The 17698-nt window shown below is 55.2% G+C and overlaps 1 protein-coding gene across 8 annotated transcripts in view; it reads left to right on the top strand.

Annotated features, from left to right (window-relative positions):
• The window catches only part of MYO9B (myosin IXB), an 83768-nt gene that overhangs the window by 51306 nt on the left and 14764 nt on the right, over nucleotides 1–17698 (top strand). For 4 of the 8 annotated variants that reach the window (XM_006768431.2, XM_015567001.1, XM_015567000.1 and 1 more), the window contains 14 exons: nucleotides 826–947; nucleotides 3241–3382; nucleotides 3630–3834; nucleotides 4348–4429; nucleotides 6866–6979; nucleotides 8473–8512; nucleotides 9375–9497; nucleotides 10338–10418; nucleotides 12300–12410; nucleotides 13686–13808; nucleotides 14755–14904; nucleotides 14988–15154; nucleotides 15828–16682; nucleotides 17408–17474. In XM_006768431.2, coding sequence (XP_006768494.1) covers nucleotides 826–947; nucleotides 3241–3382; nucleotides 3630–3834; nucleotides 4348–4429; nucleotides 6866–6979; nucleotides 8473–8512; nucleotides 9375–9497; nucleotides 10338–10418; nucleotides 12300–12410; nucleotides 13686–13808; nucleotides 14755–14904; nucleotides 14988–15154; nucleotides 15828–16682; nucleotides 17408–17474 — 2382 coding nt within the window. Of the gene's footprint in view, nucleotides 1–825; nucleotides 948–3240; nucleotides 3383–3629; nucleotides 3835–4347; nucleotides 4430–5477; nucleotides 5568–6865; nucleotides 6980–8472; nucleotides 8513–9374; nucleotides 9498–10337; nucleotides 10419–12299; nucleotides 12411–13685; nucleotides 13809–14754; nucleotides 14905–14987; nucleotides 15155–15827; nucleotides 16683–17407; nucleotides 17475–17698 lie in introns of all 8 variants that reach the window. The other 4 variants (XM_006768427.2, XM_015566999.1, XM_015567002.1 and 1 more) reach the window with 3 other exon arrangements.

Raw genomic sequence — 17698 nt, 5'->3', positions numbered from 1 at the left:
TAGGTCAACCATCAACATCGACTGCAAGGCCAAATCGCTTCGGAAAGAAAACAATGCTCTGCGTTTGGTGGAATCAGGAAGGTGTGGCGTATTATGAGCTTCTAAAACCAGGTGAAACTGTTAATATTGATCACTACTGCCAACAAATAATCATTTTGAACTACGCTTTGATCGTGAAACGACCAGAATGTGCCAGAAGACATGGCAAAGTAATTTTGCTTCATTATGACGCACCATCACACACTTCAAAACCAGTTAAAGACACGTTGAAAGATCTTGCCTGGGAAGTATTAACCCACCCGCCGTATTCACCAGACCTTGCTCCTTCAGATCACCACTTGTTCCAATCAATGGCACACGCACTTTCTGAACAGCACTTCAAAACATATGAAGAAGTGGAACATTGGGTCTCGATAAGTGGTTTGCCTCAAAACAAGAAAAGTTCTATTGGGACGGTATCCACAAATTACCTGAAAGATGAGGAAAATGTGTAGCTAGCGATGGACATTACTTAGAAGAAAGCATTTTTGATGTTTCTCTTGAAATTATCGTGTTTTCTTTGATTACAAAATCTGCCATTATTAACCGGTACATCTGGTAGATATGTGCACGCATATATAAATTCAGGGGTGGGCAAAAGTCGGTTTACAGTTGCTCGTGGAAAAACACATGCAGATTATGATGATTACAATAGCTTTATTAACTCAATGGGACAGTGCACTCACAGCTGTAAACCTACTATTGCCCACCCTTGTATAACATGTTTTTATGTAAAAATTGGCCATGAAATAATGAACTTACGGATGCCCCTCCCAAACCCTGCAGGAGGAGTACCAGAGCGAAGGGATCTCATGGCACAACATTGACTACACGGACAACGTCGGCTGCATCCACCTGATCAGCAAGAAGCCCACCGGCCTCTTCTATCTGCTGGATGAAGAGAGCAAGTGAGTGTCCACGTCCCGGTGTGTCCACAAACCCGGCCACTCAGTCCAGTTCCCCAGCCCCCAGAGCCTTACCCCAAAGCCGAACAGCCCAAGAGCTTCTGAGTTTCTCAGACTCATTTGGCCATAAATCTTGACCTCACATTTGCAAAATGCATGTCCCGTTCACCATGGAAATTAGCACATGCAATCACTGAAACCCGCCCGCCCACGAGTCCTTGGGACAGGATGGTGGAAAATGGGAACGGGCTTGGTGCATCCTTGCAAAGGGCAGCATGTGGAATCGGGGCCCAGGCGCCTACTCTCCGCAGAGCCTGGCCCCTTGTCACGTAGGCACTGGCAGCTGGAAGGGATATTTATGAGGTGCCTCGTGCTTGGTCACCCAGCTGCAGTCACTGAAGTCACAGTCACTAAAATTCACCAATTGAATTAGTTTCCTGCAGCTGCTATAATGAATGACCACAGAAAGGGTGGCTTAAAACAACAGCAATGTATTCTCTCGTGGTTCTAGAGGCCAGAAGTCCAAAATCAGTGTCAAAGGGCTGAAATCAAGATGTTGACAGGGCCGCTCTCCCTCCAAAGGCTCTAGGGCAGCGATTCTCAAGCTGTGGGTCGTGACCCCTTTGGGGGTCGAATGAACCTTTCACAAGGGTCGCCTAAATACATCCTGCATATCAGATATTTACATTACGATTCATCACAGTAGCAACATTACAGTTTGAAGTAGCAGCGAAAATAATTTTATGGCTGGGGGGGCCCACAACATGAGGAACTGTATTAAAGGGTCGTGGCATTAGGAAGGTTGAGAACCACTGCTCTAGGGGCAAACACTTCCTGCCTCTTTCCAGCATCTAGCAGCCCCAGATACCCTTGGTGTTCGGCTGCATCACCCCCATCTCCAACACTGTGGTCACATCACCATCTCCTGCCTGTCAGTGTCTCGTCTCCTCTTCTTATAAAGACCACAGTCATTTGAATTAGTGCCCAGCCCACCCTCATGACCTCATTTTAACTTAACTGCATCTACAAAGACCCTAATTCCAAAGAAGGTCACATTCATAGCTCCCAGGTATGAGGACACGTCTTTTTATCACACCTCTTTATTGGGCCCTTGTGTGTTGCTGAGGCCTCTGTGGGGCTGGAAAAATTAGGCTCACCTCCTGCCTCACACCAGGTCTCCATCCAGGATGGGGACAGACAGGTTCATTCACACTGGAACTCAAAGGGAGAACCTTCAGATAAGAGAAAGGGCAGGGTGCTAGGAAGGGCTAGCTACATGGTCCCAGCCCTGCGTGTCGGGGAAGCGTGGGAGGCAAGACCAGGCCCACCAGGTCAGATCTGTCTTTGTTTAAAATCTGCTCATTTTGGTTTATCAAGGATTTCATTTTTATATTGATTTGGATTTTCTAAAACAGTGCATTAAAGTATTTGCCCAGCCCTAGCTGGTTTTCTCAGTGGTTAGAACATCAACCTGTGGACTAAAGGGTCCCAGGTTCGATTCCAGTCAAGGGCATGTACCTTGGTTGCAGGCTGGATCCCTGGCCCCAGTCAGGGCACGTACATGAGGCAACCAATCGATGTGCCTCTGTCACATCAATGTTTCTCTCTGTGTGTCTCTCCCCATCCCTTCCACTCTCTCTAAAAATCAATGGGGGAGGAAATATCCTTGGGTAATGATTAACAACAACAAAAGTATTATTTATCCAGATGACTACACGAACGGGTCCCTCACTGTCCATACCTAGAAATGATGTGCTTCATAGCTATAGAATCTTCCTCTTAAGCAGTAGGCATTGGGGATTCAAAGGTATGTTTTACTACTGTGTTTTCAGCAAGGCTGGAGGCGCACAGGCAGGGCATGCCAAAGCTGGCTGTGGCATATCCTTCCTGGGGGGCACATATGGCCAGGTACAGTGGGTTCCTTATTCTGCTCCCACTCTCCTCCCTCTAACGGGAGCCCAGGCAAGACCCTCTCCAAGACACAGCATCCAGGCTCAGAGGACCCGGGGCCAGAGTCACTCTGTCCTGGGATCACTCCTGGGAGCTGCCCGAGGTAGGTCCAAGTCCCAGTCTCACAGCTCTGCCCTGCTCTGAGCTCACGCCACAGCCCTGAGTGCGTTCTTTCGCCCTCGGCCCCTTCATAGCAGCAGCTGGTTCCTGGCCCTAAACCTCAACACTCAGGGCAACCCAAGCACCTGTCTGCCCACCCACCTCCGTGTCAAAGGACCTGCAACCTGCCATGCAGAGCAGGTGATCAGCCACCGTTCTTCCAGCTCACAATTTCCCATCTTCCCAGCTTTCCCCATGCCACGAGCCAGACTCTGCTGGCCAAGTTCAAACAGCAGCACGAAGACAACAGGTACTTCCTCGGCACCCCCATCATGGAGCCAGCATTCATCATTCAGCACTTCGCAGGGAAGGTGAAATATCAGATTAAGGTACGAGTCGGGCCCAGAGGTGGAAAAGGGAACACGTGGGTGACCTGGAGGCCCCTTCTCTCTGGTGCTTGCTTAGCCCATTCCCTTCCGCTCGATCACTCTGGGCCAGGCACCAGGATGCTCAGACCCGACCCCTGAATCTCCGCTCCACAGGCAGAAACCACTCTCTCTTACAAAGGGCCCCCCACCCTCACCAGCCCTCCCTGTTCTAGCACCAGTGAGTGACTGCCTGCCTCTTTCCCACCAGGACTTCCGGGAGAAGAACATGGACTACATGCGGCCAGACATCGTGGCACTTCTGCGGGGCAGTGACAGCTCCTACGTGCGGGAGCTCATCGGCATGGACCCGGTGGCTGTGTTCCGCTGGGCCATGCTCCGGGCCGCCATCCGCGCCATGGCCGTGCTCCGGGAGGCCGGACGCCTGCGAGCCGAGCGGGCCGAGAAGGCTGGTGGTAAGAGGAGGGTCCATGTCACCTTCAAGAGGGGGACCCTTGGAGTCCCTTTTGAGGTGCACCTTTCAGAGGCAGCGCATTCACAGTGTCGTGTAACCACCGCCTGGTTCCAGAGCTCTTCCGTCATCCCAGACAGAAACTCGGCCAGGTGTAACATCATCACCTTCACAAGGCAGGAAGGCACATCCCTGCTTTTCTCTGACAACCTGGGGCCCGGCATTGTTCAGTGGCTCCCTTAGGGCCACTGGGCTCTAGACACCAACCTTGGGACTCCGTTTCACGAAGGGCGTTGATTAAAGGGACCAAAAGCTTAAGGCCTTTATGAGAAATAGGAATAAGTGGTTGTTGTTTGGAGATCAGACACTTCACAGTTCCCTACTCTGCCCACATTCGAGTATCAGGCTATTTTATTAAGATGAGTTCAGGTCAGGACGTCAGCCTCCTCGCAAAGATGAAGGCCTTCAAGCTCCAGGTAACCCCACATCCCCGACTCGATCTTATCTGTGTCCCCAGCAAATCTGTGCAGCCCTGGCACCCGAAGTCACCTGGGGGAGCTGCATAGAGGAGCCACCACCCCCTCGGAAAAGCTATACCGGTGAGCATGACCTTCATCTGTCCCAACCGAAGCTGGTAGACAGCAGCGTTTTTAAGACAGAAACCCCACACCCCGAACCCAGGTTGGGGTTGCCCTTACCCGGCAACTGCTTGAACCAAAGAGACCCAGAAGCAAACAGCACCTGGCTGCCACTTTTCTGCACCCGGGCCATCTGCTTTAGATGTGAGATGGCTCAGTTTACAAAGAATCCTTCCCATGGTTGGGTTGTGGCAGGTGGTGGGTGGGGTCAAGGAGCCACGCTCCCTCAGATCCACAGGCTTGATTTAAAAGCACTTCCTCCCTCAGCCCGGCCAGGCTGTCCTGAAAGCAGATGCTACAATACTTCATTCACAGTCAGAAACGCCGATACCTCTTTTCTGCACCTGAGATGAGGTGGGCTATTTTGTGGCCACTTAGGATGACCCAAGGCCCTTCACATTCCCCAGTTTGTACCAAGCGGAAGAGTGATCAGGCATGTGCTCCCAGAAAGGTGGGGTGAAAAAGGCCACACCAGACACATGACTGAGGCAATGACAAAGCCAGAAGGGGGTGCTGTGTAGCCGGACAAGGAGGCGGGGTATGCCAGCAGTGGGCAGCACGTGCCCGGCTCTGGGGCAACCAAGTCCCTGAACATCAATCCCCAAAGCACGAATCACTACATTTTCAAACATCAAAATGTTATTTTTGTGCCCTTTGTAATAACTTTAAGAGATACATAAAAGTGTGTGTGTGAAGGTAGAACTAGCAACTGGGTGACTAATGTCATTTGTCTGGAAGCGTAGTGTATCGTTTCCCTGCTTTTATAAAGGTGCATTTTTAAATCGGCTTTTCATCCAAAAGAGGATAAGATAAAATCACATTACCCTCCCCCCTTTGCTTATAGGTATTTTTTGGTTGGTTGGTTGGTTGGTTGGTTTGTTTTCCTGCAAAGACTGACCGGTGGCCCCTGACTGGCAGTCTCTGCAGTGTCAGTCTCCCCAGGGCCTGGCCCCCGGGCTGTGGGTCCCGCCCCTCAAGTGCTTCAGTTCATACAGACTCTCCCTTTCAGCTGCTCAATGCTAGATTTCTCAATTGATGGCTCTGAGGAGTTCGATATTAACGCTTTTGAGGACATCTTTGCTTTCTATGAAAGCAAGAAGTAAGTAGAGCAAGGGCCTTCAAACCCAAGACCAGGGAGGCACAACAGAGGAGCTGGTCCCTAGGCTCTCAGTGCAGCGTCCAGGGCCAGGGGAGAGGGGCTTGGTGAGCCACAGGGCACTCTGACCAGGGCACTCTCACCATATTTAATCAAGTTAGGGGGGTACAGACGGAAGTCACAGGCCTTGTCCAGAGTCCCGGCCGCTGCACTGACTGCTCAGGGTGTGGAAGTGAACGTGACCGCTCTGTTGTCTTTGCCCTCTGTGCCTCCCTGGAGGGTGAGGGAACGGAGGTAAGTGAGGCTGTCCAGCTGGGCATGGTGCATGGAACACACGAGGGGCTGCCGGTCGGGGTCTTCCCAGGCCAACTGCCCAGAGCTTAAACATGCATTTGAAATAACTGGAATAAGGAATTTAAAACAAAAGCAAAAGAGTCAAAAACCGGAACCTCTCGTCTTCATTCTGTAGTCAGTGCTTCCTCACTTCCGAAGCTCTATCAAAGACGTTTGTCACCTAGGCGTCCTTCACAAATACCTGTTTTGAGAGTGCTAGGTTTCCCCTCTAAGTTGTTCTCATTGTCACACGCCGGTGCCAGAGTTTGGGCCTAGAACATACTCTCAGATCTGAACCTGAACCCACGGTCATTGAACAAAACGAAGCTGATAAGATTGAACTCTTTGGGGTAAAGAGCTCCTGCAGCCAGGGTTTCCCGCCCTCTGCTCCGTGCTGCTCACTGTGGTGGTGGCCGGCGTGTCACGTTGAGCAGCATCCCTGGCCTCCCCATACTTACCCCTGCCTTGTGGCCACCAAATGTACCCTAGAGGGAGGACAGGGGACAGTACCACTCCGGTTGAGAACCCCTGTGTGAATTTCAGTTTATTCTTCCTAAGGCCTCTTGAAGGCAACAAGGAGGCTGACATGTGGCCACAGAAACATCGAGAGAAACTAATCCGCTTTCCTCCGAGAAGCCCCCTTCTAGTCCCTTGATACCTTTTGCAGATTCCAGAAGGCTCTTCAGTGTGAGGCCTTTTTCAATTATAGGCGAAACCAGTGAGCTGGAAGTGGCCTCAACTCCCTCAGAGGAAGGGGAGCCTCTGGAGTGGGGGCAGCTCCTGGCTGAACCCCTGCCGCCCTCTTGGTTGTGGAGGGAGAGGCAACATGAGCAGGCTCCCCCAGGTGCATGTTCTGGCTCCAGTGGCCTGGGGACAGCCCCGACCATGCCAGGGACCCCAAGGTGGGGGACCCACTGCTCTAACTTGGTTTCCTTTCTGTCACTGCCCCTCTACCCCTTCGCTCTCAGCGATTTGCATGACCAAATCATCAAGACCATCAAAGGATTGCCCTGGCAGGGTGAGGACCCCCGTAGGCTTCTCCAGTCCCTCAGTCGGCTCCAGAAACCCCGCACCTTCATCCTGTGAGTCCCCCCCAAGGTTGCGGGTGCCACCCCCACAAGTGCAACGACAGCCTCCCCTGCTCCCCGGACCCATAACGCTGCATCAGCTGCTGCAAACGCTGCACTGTCTTTCAGTTCTGTTCTCACACCAGCAGCTGCTCAGCTCAGTGGCCCTCGTAATACGCTCGCCCTAGTGTCTGCTGTGGCCAAATCCCCACCAGCTCCCCCGTGTCCTGCACAGCTTCACAGGAACGCGCCTCCCACAGTCTACGTCTCTCCCCTCAGACACGCAGGCCACGGCCTGCTTCCTTCCCCTCCTTGCCACTGAGCTCACAAAAAAGCTGTCAGATGTCGGGCATGTGATTCTGTGGACAGGAGTGCGATGTGGTAGGAAGGACCCAGAAGCCGCATAAGTTAGGCCTGGACCCCCTCCTGCTCACGCCTGGCCCGAGTGCTCCAAGCATTCCGCCTTCGTCTGCAAAGCGGGGGTGATGATTTTCATGCCCACAGCACCAGGGAGACAGTTGGGGCTGGCTGAGAGCACAGCTAGTGCCCACAAGGCAGCCAGTTTCCAAATACATTTTTAAAATATATTTTATTGATTTTTTTACAGAGAGGAAGGGAGAGGGATAGAGAGTCAGAAACATTGATGAGAGAGAAACATCGATCAGCTGCCTCCTGCATACCCCCTACTGAGGATGTGCCTGCAACCAAGGTACATGCCCTTGACTGGAATCGAACCTGGGACCCTTCAGTCCGCAGGCCGACGCTCTATCCACTGAGCCAAACCGGTCAGGGCCAAATACATTTTTATTAGGCCTCATTCCACCCCATGGAGATGAAGATGAAACCTGACACACACAGGCCCTCACAGCCATGCATTGTGCAGATCGGGCCCCACTCCTCAGCTGGTCGTAAAAAACGAGCTAAGCTGCAATTTTTTTAAAAAAATGTTTCTTTTGTTTCCATAGTATCCGACAGTGTGGGGCCATCCCTCCTTCCTCCACCAAAAGATCAGGTTTCATTCTTAACTTGGCGCCAGCACAAGTTCAAATGGCACGCCTCCCCGGCCCCATTTCAGTGTTCTGCAAGGCGGGAGGTCCAGAAGGGGTTCTGCGGGCCTGCTTCAAGTTCGCCAACATGTAGCAAATAGAGCTGGGGCACCTGGTAGGCGTCCGAGCCTTGCAGGGCCCCTCAAAGCTCCTCTCGGAGGATCCCCACCACTTCGTGAGACCCATCAGCTGCCCCGTAGCCGGCGCTGTGCAGATACATGCTCTGCCGTGTGGGTTACCAGCCTGCCTCTCCGGCTCCCCCGGGAGCCCGTGTGCAGAGCCGGCAGAAGCACTGCCTGGTCCTTGGAGGCAGCGGTGGTGGCCTCGTTGCACTTGTGCTTCTCGACTCTGTTCTCTCTGCTCTCGCTCCGTCTAACCCGCCAGGCGTGGCTTGCTGAACTAACCCAGGTCCAGACCCCATGTTCCTTCTGTTCACAAAACCATTTTTAATATTTTTGACAGGAAAAGTAAAGGTACCAAACAAAAGCAGACCATTCCAAAGGTAAACACCCGCCGCGCCGTCTAACGCTGCCTTGCTTTTTCTGTCTAGAGCACCTGGCTCATGTCATTTTCCAGAAAATGGGGACGGGTTGGGGGGGTGGGGGGCTGGCTTTTAACCTCTCTGACTTCCTTCTTCTTTCCCCATCTCCTTCTCCCCCCTCACCCCCGCCCCCCAAAATGCCTCCTGTTGGGTTTCTTAGAAGTAGAGTTTGCACAAGTGGTACAAAGGCGGGAAATCCCAGGAGAAGCCTGAGGGGCCGGGGAAGGACTGAGCAGGAGGCGGGTTCAGCCTGGTCCAGGGGGGCCCAGAGTATGAACCGCCACAGAGTTTATGCTACTCGGAGGCAACAGACCCTCGTCCTACCCACAGCAGGGGTCTTAGCCACCAGCCATCTCCAGGAGACACAATACCTGCTGCACGTGTCCAGGCAGCCGAGACCCCAGCAGCTGGCTGTGGGCAGCGTGCACCCAGGTGTTCTGTCTCCGCATGCAGCATGTGAACGGTCATGAAGTTGGTAGACGAGTAAGAGCAGCCTCTAGCCTGGTCAGCAGAGGAGACAGTGCCGGTGCTCGTCAGGCAACAGTGAGAGTCTGCCTAGCGGGAGGCTGTGATGGCCCTGGCCTTCCAGGCACTTGGGCCGCAAGAGAGGCTGTAATCAGCCCTCCTGGCGCCAGTGCCATTCACAGGCACAGCCCAGATTTAGTCCCGCCAGGACCGCCTGCCCCCACTTTCCAGTAGCACAGTCGTGGAACCAATACTAAGCTGTCACCCCCGGGAGCATGGTCCTGGCTCCAGAATCAGTGCCTCCTGGTGCCCGTTGGGGCCTCAGGAGGGCAGGCCAGACCCTGTGTGTCCGTCCTAGAACCTGCTGGACTCCAAGTCCCTGAAGCTCATCATCAGCATGACCCTGCACGACCGCACCACCAAGTCGCTGCTGCACCTGCACAAGAAGAAGAAGCCCCCGAGCATCAGCGCCCAGTTCCAGGTGGGCGGCCCGAGGCTCCCCGGCTCAGCCAGAACAGACTCGTGCTCCCGGGGTTCCCGCCCCTGCCGGTGCTGGACCTCTGGGGCTGGGCCATTCTCCCGGGGGGTGGGGGCGGGGCGGGGCCATCCTGTGCACTATGGAATGTTGAACAGCATCACTGGCCTCCACCCACCAGATGCCAGTAGCGTCCTCCCGTCGTCACACAACCGAAAAGTCTCCAGATGTTACCAAATACCCCAGGGAAGACAGAAAAGGTTAAAAAATATCATGAGTCAGTATGTGAGTTAATGTAACCACTGAGCTGTGCCCTTAGCTCATGTTTTCCTTTTATTCCCTGGCTGTCAGGAGACATCAGGACACCTTTGTGGGGAGTCCAATGGCTGCTGACCCTCACCATTAGGTTTTTTTTATTCCTTCTCTCTTTTCTCAATCTGAGTCTTCTGTTCCCACCTCGGCGTTTTTACAATTACCTCATGGAAGAGCTCCCACAAATTCTTTGTGGGAACAGCAGACCAGAGACCAAAATCACTGCATATGTGTTCCCTTCTGAGGCTGACACATGTTTAAATCCCCAGAAGGAGTTTGTCTAGTCCCCTCTCCACTTCTACCTGAAGCAAAGAGCTGGATGACCCTAGGAAGGTGGCGGGCACAGGGACCCCACAACTCCCTCAGGGGCTCCCCAGAGTGGCGCAGTCTCTGGTCAGAATGTCCAGCTGTGACCTCCCATGTCTCACGTCAGCACGGACTCCCGTGGTGATGCAGGCAGGTGACCTGGATCCCCTCTCACTGGGAGGCATGCCTCCGGGGGCTCAGCTAAATCCCTTGTTCCCCTTTCCCCAGACATCCCTTAACAAGCTCCTGGAGGCGCTGGGCAAGGCGGAGCCCTTCTTTATCCGCTGCATCCGCTCCAACGCTGAGAAGGTGAGGGGCTCCTGTGTCTGTGGGAGGTGAAGGCCGAGGTCTGGTGGCCAAGGGGGGTGGGACAGGAAAAGCCTCAAGGAACCAAGTGTTCACCTAAGTTCTGGGAACTGTAAACAGTGTCATGACCGGCGGTTTTGGGGCGGGAGGGCCGGTCAGCAAGGGCAACCACAAGCAGGAGTCATCTGGAACATGAAGGGGCCGCGGAGAAAGCTTGCTGGAGGAGGGACAGGTCTCAATGCTCTTCAGATACATCCCAAAAGCGGCCAGTGCACAGTGTGCCTGAGGGAGGGGCTGAGGTGGTGCAGTAGGAGCACAGAGCCTGCCTGCCGCTCATCCAGAAGTTTCTTTAAAGACAGAGCCTTGGTGGGGCTCTGATGGCAGGCTCGGCCGTCGATGCCAGCTTCCTTTGCCCCAGGGACCACTGGGACCTTGCCGGGGGCCATTGGGATCTAGGCTTCCTCTCTGGTACAGGTGACCCCTGGGCAGGGGACCCTGGTGGCTCTCTTCTCCCATACCCTTTACCCTTCCTCTTCCTGTTACCCTGGCTCTCCCCTGCTCCTGGGATGCTCCACTGACATCCAGAGCCCAGCTTCTCCCTGCCGGGTGCCATGGCTTCCTCTCCTCCTCTCCCTTCCTGCCTTTCAGTTCTTCAGTGGTGTCTCAGAGAAGGTCTTCTCCTCCCCTCACCCCTACCCCCATCCTCTGGCAACAGAGTATGACCTCCTTCTTCCATCAGGGATTCTTACTTCAGCTTCGGGCAACCCGGGAAATGCTCCCCCAACACCTGCTCTGGGCAAGGGTTGTGCCAGCAGATGGCTCTTGGAGAGGGGGGTGGAGGCCTAACCTGTGCGTTTTAAGGTATTAAGCAGCATCCCTGGCCTCCAAGAGCCCACCAGATGCCAGAAGCAGTATCCCCCACCCAGTCATGACAACCCCATCCCCAGTGCTATTCCATCCACTTAAAATAACACCCATTAGCCAAACTGGTTTGGCTCAGTGGATAGAGGGTCGGCCTGCGGACTGAAAGGTCCCAGGTTCGGTTCCGGTCAAGGGCATGTACCTGGGTTGCAGGCACATCCCCAGTGGGAGATGTGCAGGAGGCAGCTGATCGATGTTTCTCTCTCATCGATGTTTCTGACTATCTCCTTTCCTCTCTGTAAAAAATCAATAAAATATATTTTTAAAAAAAACAAAAAACACCCATTGGCGTGAAGGCCATGCCCCTGAGCTCCGGGCTTGAAGCCCCCTGAGCCAGCATCGTTCCCTCCTTCCTCTTGCTCCTGTAGCTGCAGGCATCTCCCTACGTCTCTTGTCAGCCCCTCAGCCTCCACCTCCTTCTCTGGGCCTTCACCCAGCTTTCCCCGCCCTCCACCTCAGCACTCAGCCCAGGGTCCCCTCTCCTATGACACCTCCCACAGGGACCTTAGCAGCATCCACCCTTCACACAAGCGTCTGGCTGCCCACCCCCAGGCTATGCTCTCCTCTGTAGAATCCTCAGTACTTACCCACGCACCTGGCACAGAGGACAGGTTCAGCCCAGGTTTGGTTTGGGCACCTAGAAAAGGGCTCTTTGCAACACATTACCTTGAATTAGGCAGGAAGGAGTGACATATGTCTCCTCAACACCAGGATTAGAACAAATCAGATACCAGGTTTTCGAGAAAAAAATGAGTGCCCTGAGTACTCCTTAATTCCAAAAAAGAAAGGCAGATCCTCAGGTGCCCATGCCTGCTGTACTAGGGACAGTTCCAGGCCAGCCAGGACCATGTCCGTATCTGGAATCCCCCAGGACCTTGTCCCACAGTCCCTCTCCCCCCGCCGGCTGCCGGCTCGGACATCTGGCCACAGGCGCCTGCCCTGATTGCTCGCATCCCGTTTCAGAAAGAGCTGTGCTTCGACGAGGAGCTGGTGCTGCAGCAGCTGCGCTACACGGGCATGCTGGAGACGGTGCGGATCCGGAGGTCAGGCTACAGCGCCAAGTACACATTCCAGGTAGGCTGACAGCGTGGCTGCCCACGACACAGCTGAGGGCCGAGGGCCAGCCACCTCTGCTTCCAGACGGATCCTGCTCTGGAGCACGAGCCCATCCGGTTATTTACGCCAGGGCTTCTCCACCCGGCACCGCCGGATCGCTCCGTCATAGGAGGGCAGCTTTCCTCAGAAGAGGTGTCCGGGCCCCAGCTAAGCCGTAAGGATGCAGAGGTGTGAGACCGAGCCAGGAGGAGGGATCTGCACAAGCAGACCCCGTGTGGCCTGCCCTTTATTGAGCACCTTCTACCAGCTTTTATACCCAGCTCTTTTATTCTGCCCACCAGCAGCTAGAGGGCCCAGTTCCTACTTTCCTGATACAGAAACTGAGGCCCAGGGAAATGGCAGCCTCAGAGATGGCTCTCTGGGCATTCTCAAAACACAGGGGTCATTAGTAACCTCACGTTGGTGAAGATCAAATTGTAGAGCAGTTTCTGAATCGTGGTTCCCCTGACACGTGGGACTGAGTCGTTCTCTATGGTAGAGCCATCCTGTGCACCGTGGGTGCTGGGCAGCCTCCCTGCCTCCACCCACTCAATACCAGTAGCACACTCACCCCTGCCCCCAAGTTTGACAACATGTCTCTAGACATCACCAATGTCCCCACGGGTCAGCATGGCCCAGGTTGAAAACCTCAGGTTCGTTATGCTAGCTGACACCAGTTGTGAGGTGCTGGAGTGAGCAGTGGCCCCAGAGCCAGAAGTGGCAATACCTGGTCTCTGTTCAGACTCACCCGCGGGGCTGTGGGGACGTGACTTCATCATGGAGTGCCTCTCTTTTCTTATCCACAGAATGAAAGTATGATTTTTCTAACCTTATAAATGGGAAAGGCAAAATTACAGAAAAGGGAGAAACTGCTAGTGTGTTTTACTAATGATTGGCTCTTGAAATTTAACATAATTGTTCTCCTAAAAAGCATGTGCCTCCAGTTACGGTCCAGCCCTCTACTGAGCCGTAGACTGAGTCCTCCCTGAGGTGGCCCGTCTCCTGGGCACTCCCCCAACCATAGCAGCACCGAGCAGGCCCTCCATGGCCACGCAGAGCGGACTGAAAGACCAGTGCTCTGTGTCTGCGACAGGCTTTCTTAGGTTTCAGACGATTTCAGAAACGCCACGATTTTAGCTTCAATACCATTTACGTCAAACTAAGCTTCGGCTTCGGGAACCGCTTGATGAGGGAACTGCCATACCTGTTGGTGGTGCTCACTCGGATTCTCCCCTCTCTGCCTAAATCACCCAGGATTTCATAGAGCAGTTCCAGGTGCTGCTGCCCAAGAACGCCCAGCCCTGCAGGGAGGTCATCTCTGCCCTGCTGGAGAAGATGAACGTCGACAAGAGGAGCTACCAGATCGGAAAGACCAAGGTCAGCGTCCCCCCGCCTTCCGTCATACAGGGTCCTCCCACAACCCTGGGTCACACACTGGGAAATAGAGGCCTCTGCTGAGGCATGATGCCCGGGCATCCTGGAAGCCGAGGGAGTACCATGGGGCGGGGCGCCAGCATCAGGCCTCCTCACGTGGAGGCTACAGACCATCACAGCATTCCACGGGGTGTTCAAGGGCTGGCAGCAACCACTGTAGCATCTGGCAGGTTCCCTTCACTCGTCTTCCCTCCAGAAACCGTCTCCACCTCTGGATGTATGTGACTTGCTTCTTGTCCAACAAGTGCCAAGCTCACCTCCCTGTTGTGCAGAATCCCTCATGGCTCCCCAGCACATGTGACCCAGCAATTCCAATTCTAGATAGTGACCCAGAAAGACTAAAAGCAGGCATTCAGACAAGTACTGTACATTTCATAGCAGCATTAGTCACAGTCGCCAAAAGGTAGAAACAGCCCAAATATCCATGAACTGGTGGATGTGTGAACACAGTGTTCATCCACACAGCGGAATATTCCTCGGCCCCGATTCCTTGGAAACCTCATACTGAGCGAAAGAAGCCAGACACAAAAGGCCACATAGTTTGTGATTCTATTTAGACGAAATAGCTAGAAGAAGCAAATCCAGAAAGACAGAAAGCAGATGAGCAGGTGCCAGGGCCTGTGGGAGGAGGAATGGGGAGTGACTGCTCACTGGGACAGGGTCTCCTTTTGGAGTGAAGACATGTTCTGGACCTGGTAGAGGCGATGGTGCACAGCACCGTGAATGTTCTAAATGCACTGAATTTCATGTGACAGGAATTGCATCTCCGTACATTTCAAAAAGCACTCCCCTTGGTCAGGTCAGTCAGCACTCACTCTCGAGGTGGCTGTGCAAACCTCCTAGACTCGGGTTCTGACGGCTCCTATCCCCACCCCCATCCCCTACCCAGGTTTTCCTGAAGGAGACGGAGCGGCAGGCCCTGCAGGAAACACTGCACCGGGAGGTCGTCCGGAAGATCCTGCTCCTGCAGAGCTGGTTCCGGATGGTGCTGGAACGCCGGCACTTCCTACAGATGCGGCGGGCGGCCGTTACCATCCAGGTATCGCAGAGGCCGAAGGGCCCAGGTGTGGGGCTGGCCAGGCTGGCTCACACCTGGCCCCTGAACACCTGCCCTGCTCTCAGGCCTGCTGGCGGTCCTACCGCGTCCGACGGGCTCTGGAGCGGACACAGGCAGCCATATACCTCCAGGCCACGTGGAGGGGCTACCGGCATCGGGCAGCTTACCGGCGCCAGAGACAGAGCATCATCCGCCTGCAGGGCCTCTGCCGGGGGCACCTGCAGCGCAAGAGGTGAGCAGAACAGGGCCCTCCCCACAGAATGTTCCAGAAGCCAGAAAGTTCACTCACCCTAAAGTTGCCTGAGATACAGGTAGAGCTGTCAGAATACCATTCTGAATGCAGGGAGGGTAGGGAGGGACTGGTGGGATCCAGCCATCTGGACACAAGTCCCAGAGAGACATTCTAGGGCTGGAGGGTGGTGCTGACGGCAAAGCCCCAAGTCACCATCCGCTGCATTTGGTCACCACCAGAGACATCTGCACCTGCTCACCCAGGCCCATCTGGAGCACCTGGAATCGGGGGGTTCAGGCCACCCTGGGCTCCCCTCCTACCACACCGTACACATGCAGCTTGGGTGTCCACCAGGCCGGGGCTCCAAAGGAGTTCAGGGGTTTCTTAACAGGCCTCCCCCACAACAAAGGTACCCCTGAGCTAGCCAGGCAAACCTGGGGCTGGGACGGCCATGAGGACAGGGCCACTCCCCAATCCCCCTATTCTAGCTGAGGAGGTTCCGCCTTTCTGGAAGCCTCTCTAGGGCCAGAGGCTGTGCCTGGCTGGCCAGCATGCAAGCAGCACGGGGGTCCCACCAAAGTGTGGCTCGGAGGCCCCCGACAAACCGGGTGGATTCTGGGGGCTGCGAGTATGGTAGTTCCTGAACCCACCCCCTTTACTCTCCTCACATCAGCTTCCGCCAGATGGTCGCAGAGAAGCAGAAGGCGGAAGAGGAGAGGGAAGCCCAGCAGGCCTCAAGGGAAGAAACTGCTGAGGGTGGGCCCAGCCAAGAACCACCGGAGGACGGCGAGCATTCGCCGCTGGAGCCCGAGGTGTGGCTGAGCCACGGGCCCCCTGCGGAGAGCGTCCACCCTGAGGAGAGCCCCAGCCCAGAGAAGGTCCCCTTATCCCAGAAAACGCCCCCTGAAAGTCACGAGAAAGTGCCCAGCAGCCGGGAGAAGCGCGAGTCCCGGCGGCAGAGAGGACTGGAGCACGTGGAACTCCAGAACAAGCACATGCAGTCTTGTAAGGACGAGAGCGCCCTTGGGGAACCTTCGGCCTCCCCCGAGCAGGAGGAGCGCCTCCCCCAGGACAGAAAGGAGAGCAGGGAGGATGAAGCCCTCGCAGACACAGGGGCGGAGGCCGAGAGCCCTGCTCCTGAAAATCAGCCCGGGGCGCCTCCTCCAGCCTTGCCAGCCTGCCATGTGCCCGGGGAAACCCCGCGGACACCTCAGGACTGCGTGGAACGGCCCACCAGCCTGGCTCTGGACAGTGGGGTCAGCACACTGGCCCCCGTCACCACCCCCGAGAAGCCCCAGGACAAGAGCAAGCCGAGTGGTGGCCCCAGGGCTCAGGACAGGCCTTTGAGCCCTGGAAGCTCCACCCAGATTCAGCGGTACCGTGAACCAGTCGCCGAGCGGCTGGCCAGTGCCGTGGAGCTGTGGCGAGGCAAGAACTTGATGGCTACTGGCCCCAGCGCTATGCTGAGCCAGTCCCTGGACCTTAGCGAGCGGCACCGGGTCACAGGGACCTCCCTCACAGCCACAGAGTAAGCCCCGCACCCTCCTTTGTCCTATCACGGTGGGCAGGCAGGGCAGGGGACTCGCGGCCAAAGGTCTGGCAACAGGACCAGCTGCACACGACAGTATCTGGGGCCCGCTTATTCTCTGGGTGGGGCCACCCTGTGCACTGTGGGGTGTAGGTGTCCCCAAAATACATGAGCAGCTCCATGTCCAAGAGCTGACACCAGGTGTGTGAGGCCCTGAGGAAGGAGGGAGAGGGGTCTGGCAAGGATGAGGCACCTGCCTGAGGCTGCCTGACAAAACCCAGAACCCTGGGTTTCCCATGGAAATAAGCTATGTTCACTCAAAACATGCCTGGCCTCCAGGGACGAGGCCCCTCCGGTCAGGGACCCCACTCCCCACCCCACCTGGGCCTCAGTTTCCTCATCAGTAAATGGGGTCACTGCACTTGCTCAGGAGCTGTGAGAGAAGCACCCCGCTCTCAGCATGCCCTGCCTGACCCTATACCTAAATATAGGTGACTCCAGGACCAGACCCTTGTCCCAGAGGCCCACTGGGCGGGAGGAAAGAAGAGTGAAGTGGAGGCAGGCTTCTGTTAGGGCCGCACCTGGGGCTAGCACTGCGGGGTACAGAGCAGCATCCCCAGTCTCTACCCACTAGATGCCAATAGAATTACCCTCCAGTTACAACCACGAAAAATACATCCAAACGCTTTCTTGTCTATAAAAGCCATATTTCTGTGATCTCGCAGGGAGAGGCGCATCTCATTATCCACCAGTGATGTCTCCAAGCTCCTCCCGGCCCAGGCCAAGACTCAGGTAAAGCTTCAGGCTGCAGCTCTCTCCCCTCAGGGTCCAGGCTCACCTCAGCCCCAAAGAGCAGCTGGAGAGAGAAGGGGGCTCACCTGGTTGAGCGCTGACCCAAGAACCAAGAGGTTGGTGGTTCAATGGCCGGTTGGGGCACATGCCCAGGTTGCAGGCTCAACCCCCAATAGGGGGCGTGCAGGAGGCAGCCAATCAGTGATTCTCACCCTTGATGTTTC

Source organism: Myotis davidii, unplaced genomic scaffold, assembly GCF_000327345.1.
Source record: "Myotis davidii unplaced genomic scaffold, ASM32734v1 scaffold1203, whole genome shotgun sequence".
Lineage (NCBI taxonomy): Eukaryota > Metazoa > Chordata > Mammalia > Chiroptera > Vespertilionidae > Myotis > Myotis davidii.
Note: the sequence above shows the minus strand (reverse complement) of the source record. Positions and strands in the feature narration are given on the sequence as shown.